This window comes from Diuraphis noxia, unplaced genomic scaffold (genome assembly GCF_037042655.1).
Source record: "Diuraphis noxia isolate RWA-SAM2 unplaced genomic scaffold, SU_Dnox_SAM2 contig0001, whole genome shotgun sequence".
NCBI lineage: Eukaryota > Metazoa > Arthropoda > Insecta > Hemiptera > Aphididae > Diuraphis > Diuraphis noxia.
In genome coordinates, this window is record NW_028301711.1 from 86,887,363 (window position 1) to 86,904,002 (window position 16,640).

Here is a 16,640-nt window from a genome sequence, read left to right on the forward strand (position 1 = left end):
ATTTTCTAACAATATAAATGTAATTAATTTATTTTTATTTTTACAATTATAGTTACATTTTACATTAGTGGTCTTTCTTTCTGAATTGCAGGTGGAGAATCCGCTGAGCGTTTCCGGAACCGCAAAGGATATTTTTCGTTAAACGTTCAAGCGATATGCAATGCTAATTTGGAAATAATTGATGTTGTTGCAAGATATGATGGAAGCACTCACGACTCCAGAATATTTCGAGAGTCAAAAAGAAGAGCTTTATTTGAGCAAGGAGTTTATGGGGACGCAGTACTGGTAGGAGATAGTGGCTATGCCTCTGCAAATTACATGATGATACCACTACAAGAATGCCATACACCAGCGGAAAACTTGTATAATGAGTCACAGATAAGGACGAGAAATGTTGTTGAAAGATTTTTCGGTGTTTGGAAAAGACGTTTTCCAGTAATGGCTTTAGGTTTACGAGTAAAACTGATGCGTGTTTTCCCTATCATCACTGCAACATTAGTATTGCATAATATTGCCCGAATAGCTGTAGAAGAAGTCCCCAGAGGCTTTGATTTGATACTCCCTGCTCCTTGGGAAGAAATACTTGCCCAGGATAACATAGACATTGAATATGAGCCAAACCCTATTAATCGAAGAGTAACACAGCAAAACAGTGGGCGACAGGCGTTAATAGATGGTCACTTTGAGAGGTAAATTATGATTAAATACAATAATATTAATAAGTTGATTGCCCAATCAGAATAATATTCATAATAAATATAAGTATATAATATATAGAGCTTTGAATTTGTAAGAAAATTCATTTTAGTACCATCAAATTTATTTTTAATTTTTTTGTTAGCCTTTATTCAATTTTTTCTTTTTTTTTTCGATATTTTATTTATTTTCCAACTATAGTTTAAAAATGTATAAGAGAAAAAATTTACATTGCAATAGTTGGACACTCCCCAGCCATTGGCTGTGTTTAGTTAAATAAGTATTGACTATTGAGCTTAAAACAAGTAGAATAGGAATGCTTTTTAGTGAAATGTTAGATAGGTATTTGTTTATTATTATTTATTTCCAATTAACAAGTACCTATGAGGGTATTCAATATTGCAGTTAATAATTCAAAATTATAACAATACTATTGTGTGTGATAAAAAAATTTTACTCAATTATTGTATGATTGCATAATACATAATAAATTAACATAAAAAATATTTGTATTAATAAAAAATAATAAGATTTAAAAAAATGCATTACCTACATTTATTATGTATTAGTGAACAGCATAAAAATAATAGTTATTATAGTAGAGACTTGTAGTATAAACCTATGGTATAGTTACATAGTGCATACAGTTGCACTTTATAATAATATAAACTGTTCTATCAAATTATTGGTTTTAAAAAATCTTTAATCATAATTCACAAGTAGATCATATGATTCATGTCTCATGCTTATATTATTACACTACCAGAAAATCATAGAAATGTGTACACCTATAATTTCTATTTTCAAAAGTATACCTACATTTGTTTTACAATTACAAGTATGTAGGTACTTGTATCTATATCTTCAATTATTTGAATTAAATTATTAATATGTACATTCCATTTTAGACAATTGTCAATATACAGACCTAAATATTTAACTATATGTACATATATGTTTTAAAAATAGATGGGCAAACATTTTCACATTTTTTGTCAATACATTTACAAAATGTAAAATAAATGATTTATTTATTTATTATTTTTTAATTTCAAAAATTTAAATATATTGTATTCGACAAGGAACCTTCATAATATGAAGAATTATCCTTAATGTTTTTTTATATAGTTAATTAAAATGTTTCAATTAGTATAAAAAAAAAAAAAAATAGAATCATTAATATCATAATTTTTTATTGAGATTTTTCCAGTCACAACTTTTATATTTATTTTTGTTGATATTATTAGATGTTTGTTGAATATAATCTAGGTTTATTTTAGAGTACCAATTTATTATCTAACCTTTTTCTTGTTTTTTGTTTCAGATTAATCACACATGAACAAAATGATTAGTGTTAAGCAATATGTTTACTCACCTACAACATGTTTTGAAAATAAATTATTGTTAAACCATATTCTATTTTATTTTTCTGTGTTCCAAACAAAAAAAAAAAATTATAATAATATAAAATATGATCTCTGATATCCTTGTTTTGAGGTATAATATATTTTATTAAACATAATATAAAAACAAAAAATTGAAATGTATAACATAAAAATAAATTTTCTGTGGTATATAAAAACATAATATTATAAAAACTTGAATTAAATCATAATAATAATAAAATAATAAAAACTTGAATTAAATCATAATAATAATAAAATAATAAAAACTTGAATTAAATCATAATAATAATAAAATAATAAAAACTTGAATTAAAACATAATAATAATAATAATAATAAATATAACAATAAATAATCAGTCTATGTTATCAGTCTCATTATTTCTGTCAAATACCCATTCTGTTCCAGTCTCACGCTGGATCTGGAGTTTCAGTATTTCAGTCTTCATTTTTTCTTGTTTTAATTTTTCTTCCTCTTGTAGTAACTTTAATTTTAAGATTTTCATCTGCACTTTGTGCTCTTCTCCAGCATCCCTACTCATTGCATCAAGAGATAATTTTTGGCTTCCAAAAATGTTTCTGAAGCTAATGTGGTGTTCAGAACTGGTCTTCTTCGTGACACTCCTTTTTTCCCATCTACATATTTTGGGGGAGTTAATACAGTTATGGGCTGAATGTCCTCTGACATATTAGCATTAGTTATATTAGTTGACATTTTTGAAGTGGAGGGTATTGGTAGGGATGCTTTTGGAGGCTGGCGAAGAGCAGCGGATATCTGAGTCTTCATCATGGCAGGATTGTATTGAGACCAATTATTTTGCAATGAAATGTCCTCATCTTCTAAATCATTATTGATATCCTATAATAACACAAGAAGTTATGAGGTATACTTAACTATAAGCTTTTGATATGATGGGATTATTAATTAATTAATGTTACTGACCTCAGGGCATAACACATCTTTTACAATAATTTCTTCAAACTCATTAGTATCTGTTTTATCTGTAATATATAAAAAGTTAAGTAAATTTGTCATTAAGATACTATTAAAAATAAACATATCATATAATATCGTAATCTAGTGTTTTAAGCTATAGTACAAAAAAGCTTTATATTTAAAAAAATACATTTATGTTATACACAAATATTTTTTATTTAACAGATAAACAACCCTATTGTTTATTTAGTTAGATATAGTTTTAAAAATATTTTGGTTCTATTTCTGTTACTATGTATTTTATTTTAAAAAGGATCATTTTTTTTTTATTATTTAATATTAATTTCTTAATATTTTTATGAATCAAATAATGTTATAATTATAACTATATAATAAATAGACATACCAGTGGTGATGTTGCTCATACCCTCTTCATAATTGTCGTCATATATATTATGAAAGGGTTCGACATGTGGCCGAATAAGCCCCACAACCATGTCTACTATTGGATCAGCTACTACTTTCCTCGCTTTTCCTCCTCCTAAAAAAAGAATAGAATATCAATTAATAAAAATGTCAAATCACATGATTTATGTAATGTGTATGTATTACCTGTGCCGTAATTATTATCTGCTTGCATAGCTAATGCCGCCTTCGCCTTCCGCTTAAGATTTTCCCAAAGCGTTTTCAAGCTATGGGAGTCTCTTGGGTAAGTTGATGATGTCGCGGTGAATTTCTCAGCAATTTTTTGCCATTCAGCGTTTTTTAATTTCACACTCACCCCATCCGTCTTCTTGCATTCAATAATATTGAAGTGCTCAGTTACTAAGTCCAAGAGAACTGACTTCTCCACGTACTCAAAAGTACGCTCTCGTTTCCTCTTTAAATTTTGACTGTCCATAGTTTAAATTTGATGACGTATTAACTATTAACGGTAATGTTAATTTTAAATTCAATTTGGTATTGTAAACTATAAAATACAGTACAATATACGTCTATACAGTACTACAGTGTACAGATAAAAATTTTGAAATTGAAACACGAAAAACGATCAACGAACTGTTGTTATCTTATCAGACGACACAGCTGACCATGACTATAGATACTAGTAACGTTAATCACGATTAATACGGTTAATCGAGGTTACCGTAATCGTGTTTAGTGGAACCGTGATTAACGTGGTGAAATCCAATTGAGAATAAATCACGATTAACTTTTAACCATGATTACTGAAATCGCGATTAAAGCTTTTTTGGTGAAATCGGCCCTTAGTGTGTTTTGCATGAACGGGGACGCTATATCTTAATTATTTTTTGCGATTTATTAATTTACCTAACTATACTACTATTTTTTTAATATATTATATGAAAAAACAAATTTTGGTTAAATTAAATTGAATTAGCATAGTAAGTAAGTCACTAATTTAATGAAAAAAAAAATCATTTGCGTGGTTATTACAGTGTAGAGTAGAGAATAGATAACAAAATGTCGATCCTGGCAAAGTGGGGGAGATGCTAAAAAATTTGAAAACTTCGTAAAAATATAAAAAAAAAGGATTTACAATTAGCGAAACTTGATTTGCAATTATTGCAATTAGTTTATAATTAATTGGCAGCATTTCGAAGGTGATTAGTGAAATTTGTGGGAGGGCATGAAGTTCCCCCTCCCCCCTATTTTAAATATGAGTTTACTCAAATCTGGATGATTTGCAATTAATGAAACTCAATTTGCAATTATTTGCAATTAATTTACAATTATTTTTTGGTGTTTTTAATTCAGTGGGACAAAGTGGGGGGGCCAACTTCATGCTCATCACAAGTTCTTATTATTTTTAAATATTGAATTCACTTTTATTTATTTAATTAGGTGGTTTTAATTGACTCATTTAAAAGGTTGTTGGAAAATGTAACCAACATCAGTTTGCCTGTTGGTTGGAATTATTTTATGACCAAATAGCAGTCACTTATTACTTTATAACATATCAATGTATTCAAAAAGTAAAAGCTGTGATTGAAAGACAAATTGTTTTAACGTCAGAATCTAATATACATTTTTATGCTTATAACAAATTAGTTGATAAAGAACAACTTTTGATTAATTTAATGTATCCATTAAATCTAAAAAGTTATAATGTTTTCCCAAAAAGAACTCAATGTGGGTGGACCTAATCCTCTAAATTACCCAGGTTAATAAATAACAATTTAGTATTAGTAAATAAGTATTTCTAATGCTTACTTCACAAGAACTAAATACATAATATGTATATAATTAAATTTGCTTAATGTAAATCATTTTATTTAAAGGTATCACTGATAGAATTAATTCTAAATAAGAAATGAACAATGTTTGTCATCATTTAAATTGTCCCCGTATAATTTCTATGAAACGAAAGAGGAGTGTACAATGTCAAAAACTACTAGCAAAATTTAGGATTAAAATAAATTGTTGTGTTTAAATTGTATAAAAATGTATTAAAAAACGAATTGTAGGTTCACTTACACCAAATAGAAGATTTTTTTACAATGGTATTTAAAAAAAATAAATACTAATTATAAATTATAATATACGGTTATTGCAAATTATAGTAAATATATAATTTTTTTTAATCATGATACCACCAGCTATAACACTCCATAACATAAAAAGAACAACACAAATGCACAACATTATTCAATTGTAAACAACGTAAACTAAATAATATGCTATAAACAATAATTCGTATAACGGCCGCTAACGAAGAGCTGAGCGCTTGTGTTAATTAGAACTGAAATTCCCTCGTCCCTGCACAATCATAATAATAAAGTGTAGCCGTTATCAACCGTCGTTTCCAGTCCTGTATATCTTACTTGTTATCCATGATTCAAACCATTCACGGAAAAGTGATTAGGAATTAGTCTCCATCGAGCCGTGGGAATCTTATTATATTGGTTAAGACGTTTTGCAAACATTTTGTTAATATCTAGATAATGAACATAAACGCCGAAACTATATTTAATTTCACCAAAGGCATCATGACCTTGAAGGAAATCAAGTTCCTAAGTTAAATTTATTCATGTGACCCTTTGTAAATCTTAATAATCGTTTTTCTGGCATTTTAAGAAAATTAAACGACCGTGAGTTCTTAGACTTTTCACTCTTGATCGGCAAATCTATGTTAGTTATATCATGGCCACGACTTTCTGTCCCGTTACACAGTTTTGCCCCAAGGTTCACCAATAGATATGCCTCACATAAAAAATACTATTTATAATAAAATATAATCAGTACAATTGGGAAATTTTATAAAAGTAATTATTCAAAAACAAAGATATAAATATACATACTTTTTTTCTTACAGCAACGTAGATGATATTCATAATGTGATTGATGATATAGTAACTTCACAATATTTTTCTCAAGAAATATCAGAGGCCATTTGTAATCCAACTAGATTAATAGCTGATGAAGATAAGGTAAGAAAAATTACTTAAAGTGCCTATAATTAGGTACTTCAATATCTTTTGTCGGGAAAGTTAATCTTTTGAAAAGTCAAATTTGAAAATTCTATTAGAGTTTTCAATAGTGTCTGGGAAATCAAAAAAAAAAAAAAAAAAAATTATAAAACCATTATTATAAGGCAAATATAGTAAATATAGTTTTGTCATACCTTGTTTCTATATACCATACAATTTTCAAAATATTTTAATTATTTATCAACAAAACAATTTTAAATTTTCTTTTAGTTTTGTATTTCTATAAATGTCATTAACATGTTTTTGTTAGGTGTTATATATTTTTATCTAAAATTTGTAAATATATACTATGTTATGTTGTAATTATATTATAATTCAATGTATCCATTTTTATGTTTATCCGCTTATTATATGTAGGTATCATACAGACTAAATTCAACGTTTTTAAAATGTTATCATTGCAGGTAACTGTTCCATATATAAATTGTGTTATATTTTGTATAGGAAGAATTACAAAAGGAATTAAAAAATCTTGAATCAGCAAAATTGGACGAACATGTTATGAATATTGAACCGGTGCTATGTCAACATTTATACCCAATGAACAAAAAAAAATTATTATTATTATTTAAAATTATTGTATTCGGTATTATTTAATTTAATTCAACTTATTTTTTCAGAAAATATAACCAGAAAAATAATTCCATGAATATAAATGAGTTATTTTATAGGCCTTCAATATAATTTCAAATTTAAATATGGATAAGAATAATAGTAATTAGTCGAACATTTTGGCTTATTTTTTTTGCAAGTAACCAAGCTATAAACAAAATTAATTTTGGGTACTATAATATAAAATGCAGTCATAAAAATATGAACTAATTATATATTTTTGATCTTGGTAAAACACGTTGACTGCAACATGTCCGCCGTCTACCCAAGCCATTTCAGAGCTTGGTGGGCCATAATTTTTTTTACATAATTTGTCGTAAATGTTTACGTTTATAAAAATAGCTCTAATTGTCCGATTTTGATAAAATGTATACAGTTTTAATCAGTAAACCTTGTATAATAGTATAAAGATAAGAAATGTCTTGAGTCACCGGCGGTCAGGTTCTAAATCTAAATTTAGCTGGAATTTTTTTTTGCTTATCAAAATGTTCACTATTATTGTTTCTGTGACGATATATCATTTATTCAAAGTCAGTTCTCATTAACTTTTGTTTTCGTTGTGACCATTTTGATAAAAATATGACTATTGTTTAAACCCCCCCCCCCCATCCTTGCGTTCGCCCCTGTCCAATCCATATTAAAATAAAGTCCATTTAAGATAATGTCACATTTGATAGCCGGTTATATCTGTCAGCCAAAAATGTTACGTTAGAAAGTAGTGCAAGGGGTTACTAAAACCAACTGATTTTAGCGTCATCTATAGGTCAAATTTAATTTTAATGTATTTTACATTTTAATAATTATTAAACAATATAGATTTTATTTGTAATTTATTTGACTTTTCCTGAAATGAACATACCAATTATTAGAGATCGTAGCTCAATATACGAGTATCCTGATTACATAGGCGCCAGGTTTTGTAAATGCCAATGGGGGCCGAATTTGCTACATATTAGCCTTAACTTTTGCTCTTCAAAATAATTTAAATATGTGGTTAAAGAGTAGAGACGCGGGAAGTGGACTACTTATATCTATATTTTTAATTGTATCCTCTTAAATTTTAAATCAGGGGAACACTCAAAATTTTTCATTAATAACGGTTCCCCTCAAATTTTTAGTCACTTAAAGTCCTAGTTTAAACTAATTCAAATGTGTAAAATATGATAAAATAAATACTACCTGTAGTATAACACGAAAAAAATTAAAAATATTTATTTACTTTAATTTATTTTAATAATATCACATTAACTTAATGAAAATGTATTCTGTCTAACTTTTGTTTTATTAATAAATTGGTTAGCAACAATTGATAGATCGATGTCTTCGTCTTTATGAATATGGATCATAGAAATGTCATGTAAACGTGATTGTCCCATGGTCGATCGTAAAAATGTTTTTAGTCTTCGAAGTGCGGAAAATGACCTTTCAGCAGTACAAGAAGATACTGGGATAATTAGTAAAATTCTTACTAGTTTATTGAATTCTGGTAATAGGTCACGAAGTGATTTATCATTTTTTTAAAGTGTAATTACATCTTGAGAATTATCAATAGGAATTTTTCTAGACTGAGCTATATCTAAGAACATATCTCTATGTAGTTTTAATTTATTTTTGTCAAAATCTGTTCCATAAAAATCAATAATATCAGTATCTATATTTTTACCAACTATATACTTTTCTAATGATGAAAGATGTTCAATAATATTTTTCTGAAATCGCTCATTTAATGAAAATAAAGTAATATCAACAATTTCATAAATTAAAGTCCTATATTGATCTTTAATAGTTGGAAAAGTGTATGATTCAACTCCTTCTGTGTAACGTTTTGGGGCTTTTTTTACTCTTGGTGTGTTGTGTTCTTTCAAACTCAGCTCTTTTGATTTAGAAATTGATTCATTCCAGATATAATCAAAGCCAGAATTCCGCTGTTCTTGTATAGATTCTATAACAGTATTAATTTTGTGTTGAGCTTCTTGAAAGCACAATGAAACTTTTTGTAATTCTGCGTTAAGAATTTCTATTTTATCAAAAATACTAATCATAATATTTAACAAAAATAAAAAATCGAATTTCATTATTTGTTTAAAATATCCACTTGCTTTAGCACCATTTTCATTTTTTTCTTTTGATATGTCACTTAAAAATTTAATCAAAACTGTATAATTAGTTAATACAGTTTTTAATGAAACTATGCGCAAACACCAACGGGTAGGACAAAATGGACGTAAAGATCTAGAAGTTAATTCATGTTCAACTTGAAGTGAATTAAATATGGCTTGCCTTTTAGGTGAGTTTCGAACAAATACTATAATTGATCTAACCAAGAATAAAAAATCTCTTGATCTCTCAACATTCATCATAGCATCTTGTACAACCAAATTTAATGTATGTGCAGTACAATGTACATACAAAGCTCGAGGTTCAAGATCATTTATCCTCTTCTGAAGACCACTTTTATGACCACTAACATTTGCGGCACCATCATAACATTGTCCACGGCAATTAGAAATATTTAAAGTTAATTTTGATAATACATCAGTTACCAATTCGAACAACGTTTCGGCATCAGTTATTGCAGTTTCAAAAAATCCCATAAATATTTCATCAACATTCAGGTTATTATCTACAGTTCGAAAACATATTGAAACTTGTTCTTTACCTGAGTTGTCAGTAGTTTCATCGATAACTATTGAAAAAAATTCAGATTCTTTGATTTTCTTAATCAAGTTATTTTGTAAATATCGAGATAACAATGAAATTATTTCATTCTGAATATCATGTGAAAGCCATTTATAATTTGTTCGAGATAGCCAGTTATTTAATTCAGTACTATCACCTGATCGAAGCAATAATAGTTGTTGAATATTTGAATTCTCATCAGTATGCCCCCGAATCGCCAATCCCTGTCTTGTTAGGTATAGTAATGAGCTTAATATTTTAATCAAAGCAGCTTTAGATTCTTTCATTTCTTTAACTTTAGCTACACTCAAGGAATTATATACATTAACACCTTTGTTTTGCATCAAGTTAGATGAAACTGCAGCACGATGGAACAAACCAGCTACAAAATAAAAACAAGTCTATGTCTATTACTTCAAAAATAAAATAAAATAAGCCCAAAGTATTTAATAAAAATTTAATTTATTTTAATAATATATACTTATTTCGGTACTGGTTAGTTGTAGCCCCACCATCCCTATTTATTAATAATAAACATGAAATTCATTCATTAAATATTTATTAAAGTAAAAATTCGATGGTTAAAATTAAAAAAATCAATGTTAAAAACATATGAAAATTTATTTTAATTTAATTTTTAATTTCTAACTAATAACACTTAACAGAAATCAGCATGCAAAGTTAGGATACAACGAAAACAAATTGTTATATTACTTTTTTAACACTGAAAAACCATATTCAAAAACATTTATGAAATACAGTAAAAATATTTACTATAACAGTATTATAATTATTTAAGGATGTATTCTATAATATTAGTAACAGATATATTACTTGTAACAAAACATAAAATAATTACTTATTAATTTTCAACATTATGCACAAATAACAATTATTGAATACCTATAAAACACACAACACATATACATATATAATATATCTATAGGTAGGTAATATCCTTATGTTTTATAGTAATTACCCTCATGTATTTTAAATCTTTCCAAACTTTTTTTCCAATTATTAAAACCATTAACAGCGAATGCTTCTTTTGAACGTTTTTCAAAAAGTGTATTTAATGGCAAGGTAGAATTGTTATCCACTGCGCTTTTACACTCAAAACAAAATACTTTGTCCAATGCAGAGTTATAAGTTATCCAAGAATAATTATCAATCCATTTTGGTTGAAATTGTCTACCAGTGTTTTTTAACGATTGTTTCTGATTCTCAGATTCTGGCTAAAATATTATATTTAATAGTTATTAATGTTTTTTTAATTTTCCTACTTGTAGGAATACATATTGTAAAAAGTATCTATACAAAACACAAATAAAATTAAAAAAATAAAGAACAATAATTTCTATTCAATATAGTAATTATTTTTGTAATTAATTAATAATTACTTCATTCTGTTCATTCTTATTGATGCAACCATCTTCAAGATTTCCATCTTCGTCGTCCTCATCATAATTAGTGAAAGATTTCTTACCAAAATAGTTTAATAATGAATTTTGTTTTTTCATTTTAAACTTTTAACTGAAATTTGCAAAACAACATCATTTTGATAAAAAAAAGTCTGTATTACAAGAACTAAAAATTATGATAAGCTGTAGTCAGTGCAGCCACTGTCACAATGTTACAATATTCATATCATCATTATAATATGTAATTTTACTATTAACAATGTTCTCGAATCTCGGATATATTATTCTGTAAACATGATTTGGGAAATTCAAATCTCAATCTTTTCAATGGGGGCTGAGCCCTGACTCCATCTTTTCAATGGGGGCTGCGGCCCCTGAGCCCCCAAGTAGTCGGCGCCTATGCCTGATTATGACCTAATGACCAAGGACTGGCCCTTTGGATTTGTAGAGATATTTAAACCGCCAGCTCATACCTTTAACTAAATAACCATGATCATATATATTTAAATAGAATCGACGACAAATCACCGAAATACACGTCATGAACGATCTGAACACCGACAATTTAAGCAACCGCCAAATGATGTAGCAGATGCATGTTGCAGATCCCATATATCACCTATCAGAGAAGAAACCCCTACCTAGAAACCATTGTAGCAGGGAAAAATCCTACGAATTTTGTAAGCCATATAAAATTAACATAGTAATGTTCTAGAGTCTAGACTATGGACATAAATTAAAGTTAATTTTCTATAACTTCTAAAACTATATTTTGAATATAAATGCATTTTAAATCATTTATTTTTAGGCTGTCCGGAAATTACGAGCCCTCTAGTAACTAGAAATGAAAGACAAGCATTAACACCGATGTGCCACGAAGACAAACATTGTAAGGGTATGCCGACACTTGGGTGCAGAAAATTGCGCGCGGGACAATAGGGCGCTGAAAATTGGGTGTGGGACTTTTAGGCGCAATGAGAATTGGGTGCAAGACAATTGGGAGCAAATATCAATACTTTTTAAAATTTTAATTACAGTTGGGTACAATTCTAATTTTTTTTATTTTTTTTACATTGATATTTATTATTTGAAAAATTTACGAAACGGACTATGGTTAGATATCCACAGTTGTTCAATTCAATTAAAATTATCATTAAACCTTTTTTTTTTGCACGTCCGGTTAATAGGCGTTCGGATAATCAGCGTTTTATTGTTATTATCAATATTATTGTCGAAATTCCCAATTACAATTTACAATACATATAACACGGATAAGAATTTATAATCTAATAATACGATACGAGTTTTGATACTCATTTAGTATATCACGTCCATGCGCTGGAAACACCACTACGTCCTAAATAATTTGTGTTGTATGAAATATTTCTTTTTAAGATGTGCGAATTCGTTAAAAGTGAAAAGAATAAAGACCTGCTAATTTTTAAAGGCTAATTATATAAATTAGAACGCACAAATATTGAAAAAACAATTTGGCGCTGTATTGAAAATAATAGTAAAAAATGTCCGGGTCGAGTACATGTGGAAAAGGGGGAAGTAACAAAAGAAAGTAAGCGTGAACATAACCATCGGCCGGATCGTTCAAAAATTGAAACAAAACGTGGATTGGGAAATTATGTCGTAATAAAAAACGCCGAAATCCTAGATTTCCAATAGAGCTATGGAATTGTTACAATCTCGTTAAATATGATATTCCTAAAACGAATAATTCAGTAGAAGGGTGGCATAATTCATTTAATTCAACATTAAATGCACTCCATCCTTCAATATGGAAGTTTATCGAAGCGCTAAAAAAAGAAGAAAAACTTAATCGTTTAAAAATGCATCAATTTTTTTGGCTGGAACTGAACCAAGACAAAAACTTAAAAAATATAAAGATACAGCTTCTATAATCAAAGCAATCTGTAATGATTTTGAAAACCGCAATATAAACGATTTTCTAAAAGGCATTGCTCAAAATCTATCATAATAAAATAAATGTATTAATAATGTCAAAATGTTTAAGTATAATTTTATGATTTTTTCTTATTTTTATTTTTTGTAAGACAAAACTGTGCTTATAGTTTTTAATTAATGTAACAGCTTTAATATATCTAATTAAATCCTTGTGTTCATAAATGTATTAATAATGTCTAAATGTTTAAGTATAATTTTATGATTTTTTCTTATTTTTATTTTTTGTAAGACAAAACTGTGCTTATAGTTTTTAACTAATGTAACAGCTTTAATATATCTAATCAAATATACTTGTGTTCATTAAAAAAATTATTGATTATAAATTAAATTATTAAAAATTGTGTAGATTTAATATTTTTAAGTAGATATATTGCATAATAGTATTATTATAATTTGAATTAATAAATAAATGTTCTTGCACCCAAATGTACGGCACCTAATTGTCATTGCGCCCAATTGTCACGCACCCAATTTTCCGTGCCCAAATGTCCAGCGCCCAAGTGTCGAACAACCCATTGTAAGCTATAAATATTAATACAATATTGTTATATACAATAGAAATAAACTAAAGTTATATTTCTTTTCAGACAGCACACCAGTAACGAGGCAGCGAATTAAAGGAACTAAAATTACAGCAAATGCATTTTATGAAATTATACAATAAATTACAAATTTTATATATAATTGGTTTTAATATTCTATCTAGAAAAAATAACATCATAGACTTGGGAAAGATATTTAAGTTTTTATAGCGTTATGTTCAATGCTATCCCTCGGATTCAGTTTGTTTTCATGTTCATCACCACAAACAGCGGTGGTGAGGTCAACAAAATTAATGGAATAAGGGGAATCCCCAACATCATCTATAATTTTGAAACGTATACTTATACAGTTATAGGCAACGCAAGATGCGTTACTGCTTCAGTTCTCGGAGGAAAGTTGAATGACGCCTATGAGAACATAATTTTAATTTTTAATATTTTAAGTCAATAATTTTAATGAAATATAATAATATCATATTTTGGTTAACTAAGTATTATATTACTATAGTACATCATTATATATTAAATTTAATATATTTTTTACCTATAATTATACGATAACATGATAAACTTGTAAAAGATTTTTTCTTTTTGAAGCCATACAGTGAATAGTTTGATAGGAATTGATCTTCAAACATGCGCGCCATAATTCTCCTAACACTATTACCAAGGTCTTTATTACCAACTAGTAATGCAATTTTACCCACCTAAAAATGATGAAATATAATAATTAATTTATCAAGTTGTTTCATATTATTAGGGGTACGAAACTCCGTGCGTTGGCCGAATCAGGCGGTTGTAGCCTTGAACTCGGTCTCCAGATGGGCGTGGCATACGTTATCAATTAAATTGTATCATATCAATATCACAATATCATTTGTACCATTTTGTAGTTTTTGTACAATACGAATACGACAATATTGTTTATTAATTTTACCAAGATTTATGTTTATGTATTAAGATTTAAAATTTACTCTAATGAAAAAATATTACAATACTTATATTAATGACTAGTGTAATAATAGGTAATTGGATTTGGAATAAAATACTAGGCTTAAAGAACAAACACATTGGAAATTTCGTAAGAATATATTTAATTTATTCAATGAAAAATAATATATTACATTAAAAGAATACATACATTTTATTATAACAATACTAAATGGCTCGCTGTAATAAAAGAATACATCGATATTATTATTTTTCATATGATCACAGTTGTTAGTCCTAAAAAGAACTGTTTAAGTAAAGTATTAGCTTTCTGAATCAATATAATAAAAGACTATTCAATTTTATTATTTGTTACATGACCAGAGGATAGTCCTAAAAAGAACAATTTTAGTCCTAAAAAGAACTGTTTAAGTAAAGTATTCGCTTTCTGAATCAATATAATAAAAGACTATTCAATTTTATTATTTGTAACATGACCAGAGGTTAGTCCTAAAAAGAACAATTTTAGTGAAATGTATTTGGCTAATAATACTGAAATTACTATTAATTTGATACACATTCGTTGGTTATGAATCATTATAGGCATAAACAAAAATGAATTAATATCAACAGCTGGATTTTTTTTTTTTTAATTCAAAATTTATAAATTCGTAAGAATTTGAACTTTTCTGTTCATTTTACCAGTACGTAATGTCTGAAATTCCTTGTTGGTTCTATTTAATGAGTTGTATATTCGAAATCTTAAGAACAAGTTAATTAAGAAGTCTTTAGGAAAATTATTACACGGATGATAGAAAAAAATTGTATTTATAATTAAATCTCTAAGAGTTTTACCCACGTTGGGCTGAGGAGCTAATGAAATGAAATGTCTATCAAAAACTTGATTAATTTGAAAAATATACTGATAAAATGTAGAATTGGGCATCATTAAATTACCGAATAATAAAGAAGGATTTTCTTCGTATGATTTAAAATGCGAATAAAAAGTTTCACTAGATAAGGAAGTAGTTGCTTGTGCATAACTTAAACAAATTGTACATTGATGAACTTTTAAACATTGCCCGATTAAGTAACCACAAATGTATGTCAAAGCATTTTGTTCAGGTAAATTAATTTAAAACAGCACTTACACTGTCTCACCAATCAGGATTAAATGTAAGAGGTATCACCTGTGATGGGGCATTTACAAATTTTTCGACATTGAAAATTTTAGGATGTGACTTTGGTGAGGGATTTGAAAATATCCAATCTTGGTTTAGTCATCCTATTGATGGGTCACAAATTTTTTTTATACCAGATGCATGCCATATGATTAAGTTGGCTCGCAATACATTAGGAAATTGTTTAGTTTTAGAATCTAATACTGGTCATATTAAGTGGTGTTATTTTGAATACCTACATGAGATTCAATCAAATTTATCTTTAAAATTTGCTAATAAAATAACTGGTGTACATTTGAATTGGCAAAGCAACAAAATGAAGGTGAAATTAGCAGTCCAACTTCTTAGCTCATCAACTGCTAAGGCAATTCAATACTTAAAAGATAACAATTATAAACAGTTTAAGGATAGTGATGAAACTATTGTTTTTTGTCAAACATTAGATCAGTTATTTGATTTTTTAAATTCCAAAAATCCATTTTCAAAAGGTTATAAAAGCCCTATTTTTAAATCAAATTTAAAATTTTTAAAACTTAAAATGATTCCTTTTATTAATTATTTATACAGTCTTAAATATAAAAACAAACCGCTTTTCACTACAAACAAAAAAACATTTATTTTAGGGTTTGCAATTGGTGTAAAATCAATGTTTGAAATAGCTACAAAACTGTTTACAGAAAATTTAAACTTTAAGTACATCTTAACCTATTATTTTTCACAAGATCATATTGAATTGTTATTTGGACGTATAC

At 27.5% G+C, this 16,640-nt stretch overlaps 1 protein-coding gene and 1 pseudogene across 1 annotated transcript; both read right to left on the bottom strand.

The window, feature by feature from the left end:
- Positions 1-2,456: 2,456 nt before the first annotated feature.
- LOC149062317 (uncharacterized) lies at positions 2,457-2,942 on the bottom strand (annotated as a pseudogene).
- An 83-nt stretch (positions 2,943-3,025) lies between these two features.
- On the bottom strand, positions 3,026-3,938 carry LOC149062318 (uncharacterized). Its single transcript, XM_089215288.1, has 3 exons — positions 3,650-3,938; positions 3,444-3,578; positions 3,026-3,102 (listed from the first exon to the last, which is right to left on the bottom strand). The coding sequence occupies exons 1-3, from the start codon at positions 3,936-3,938 to the stop codon at positions 3,026-3,028; spliced, it is 501 nt and encodes a 166-aa protein (XP_089071414.1).
- Positions 3,939-16,640: the final 12,702 nt, after the last annotated feature.

Coding starts and splice junctions, on each gene's coding strand:
- LOC149062318 (XM_089215288.1), bottom strand. CDS start 3,938: ATGGACAGTCAAAATTTAAAGAGGAAACGAGAGCGTACTTTTGAGTAC. Junction 3,579..3,649: donor AGATAATAATTACGGCACAG/GTAATACATACA, acceptor TTCTTTTTTTAG/GAGGAGGAAAAGCGAGGAAA. Junction 3,103..3,443: donor TATGAGCAACATCACCACTG/GTATGTCTATTT, acceptor TATATATTACAG/ATAAAACAGATACTAATGAG.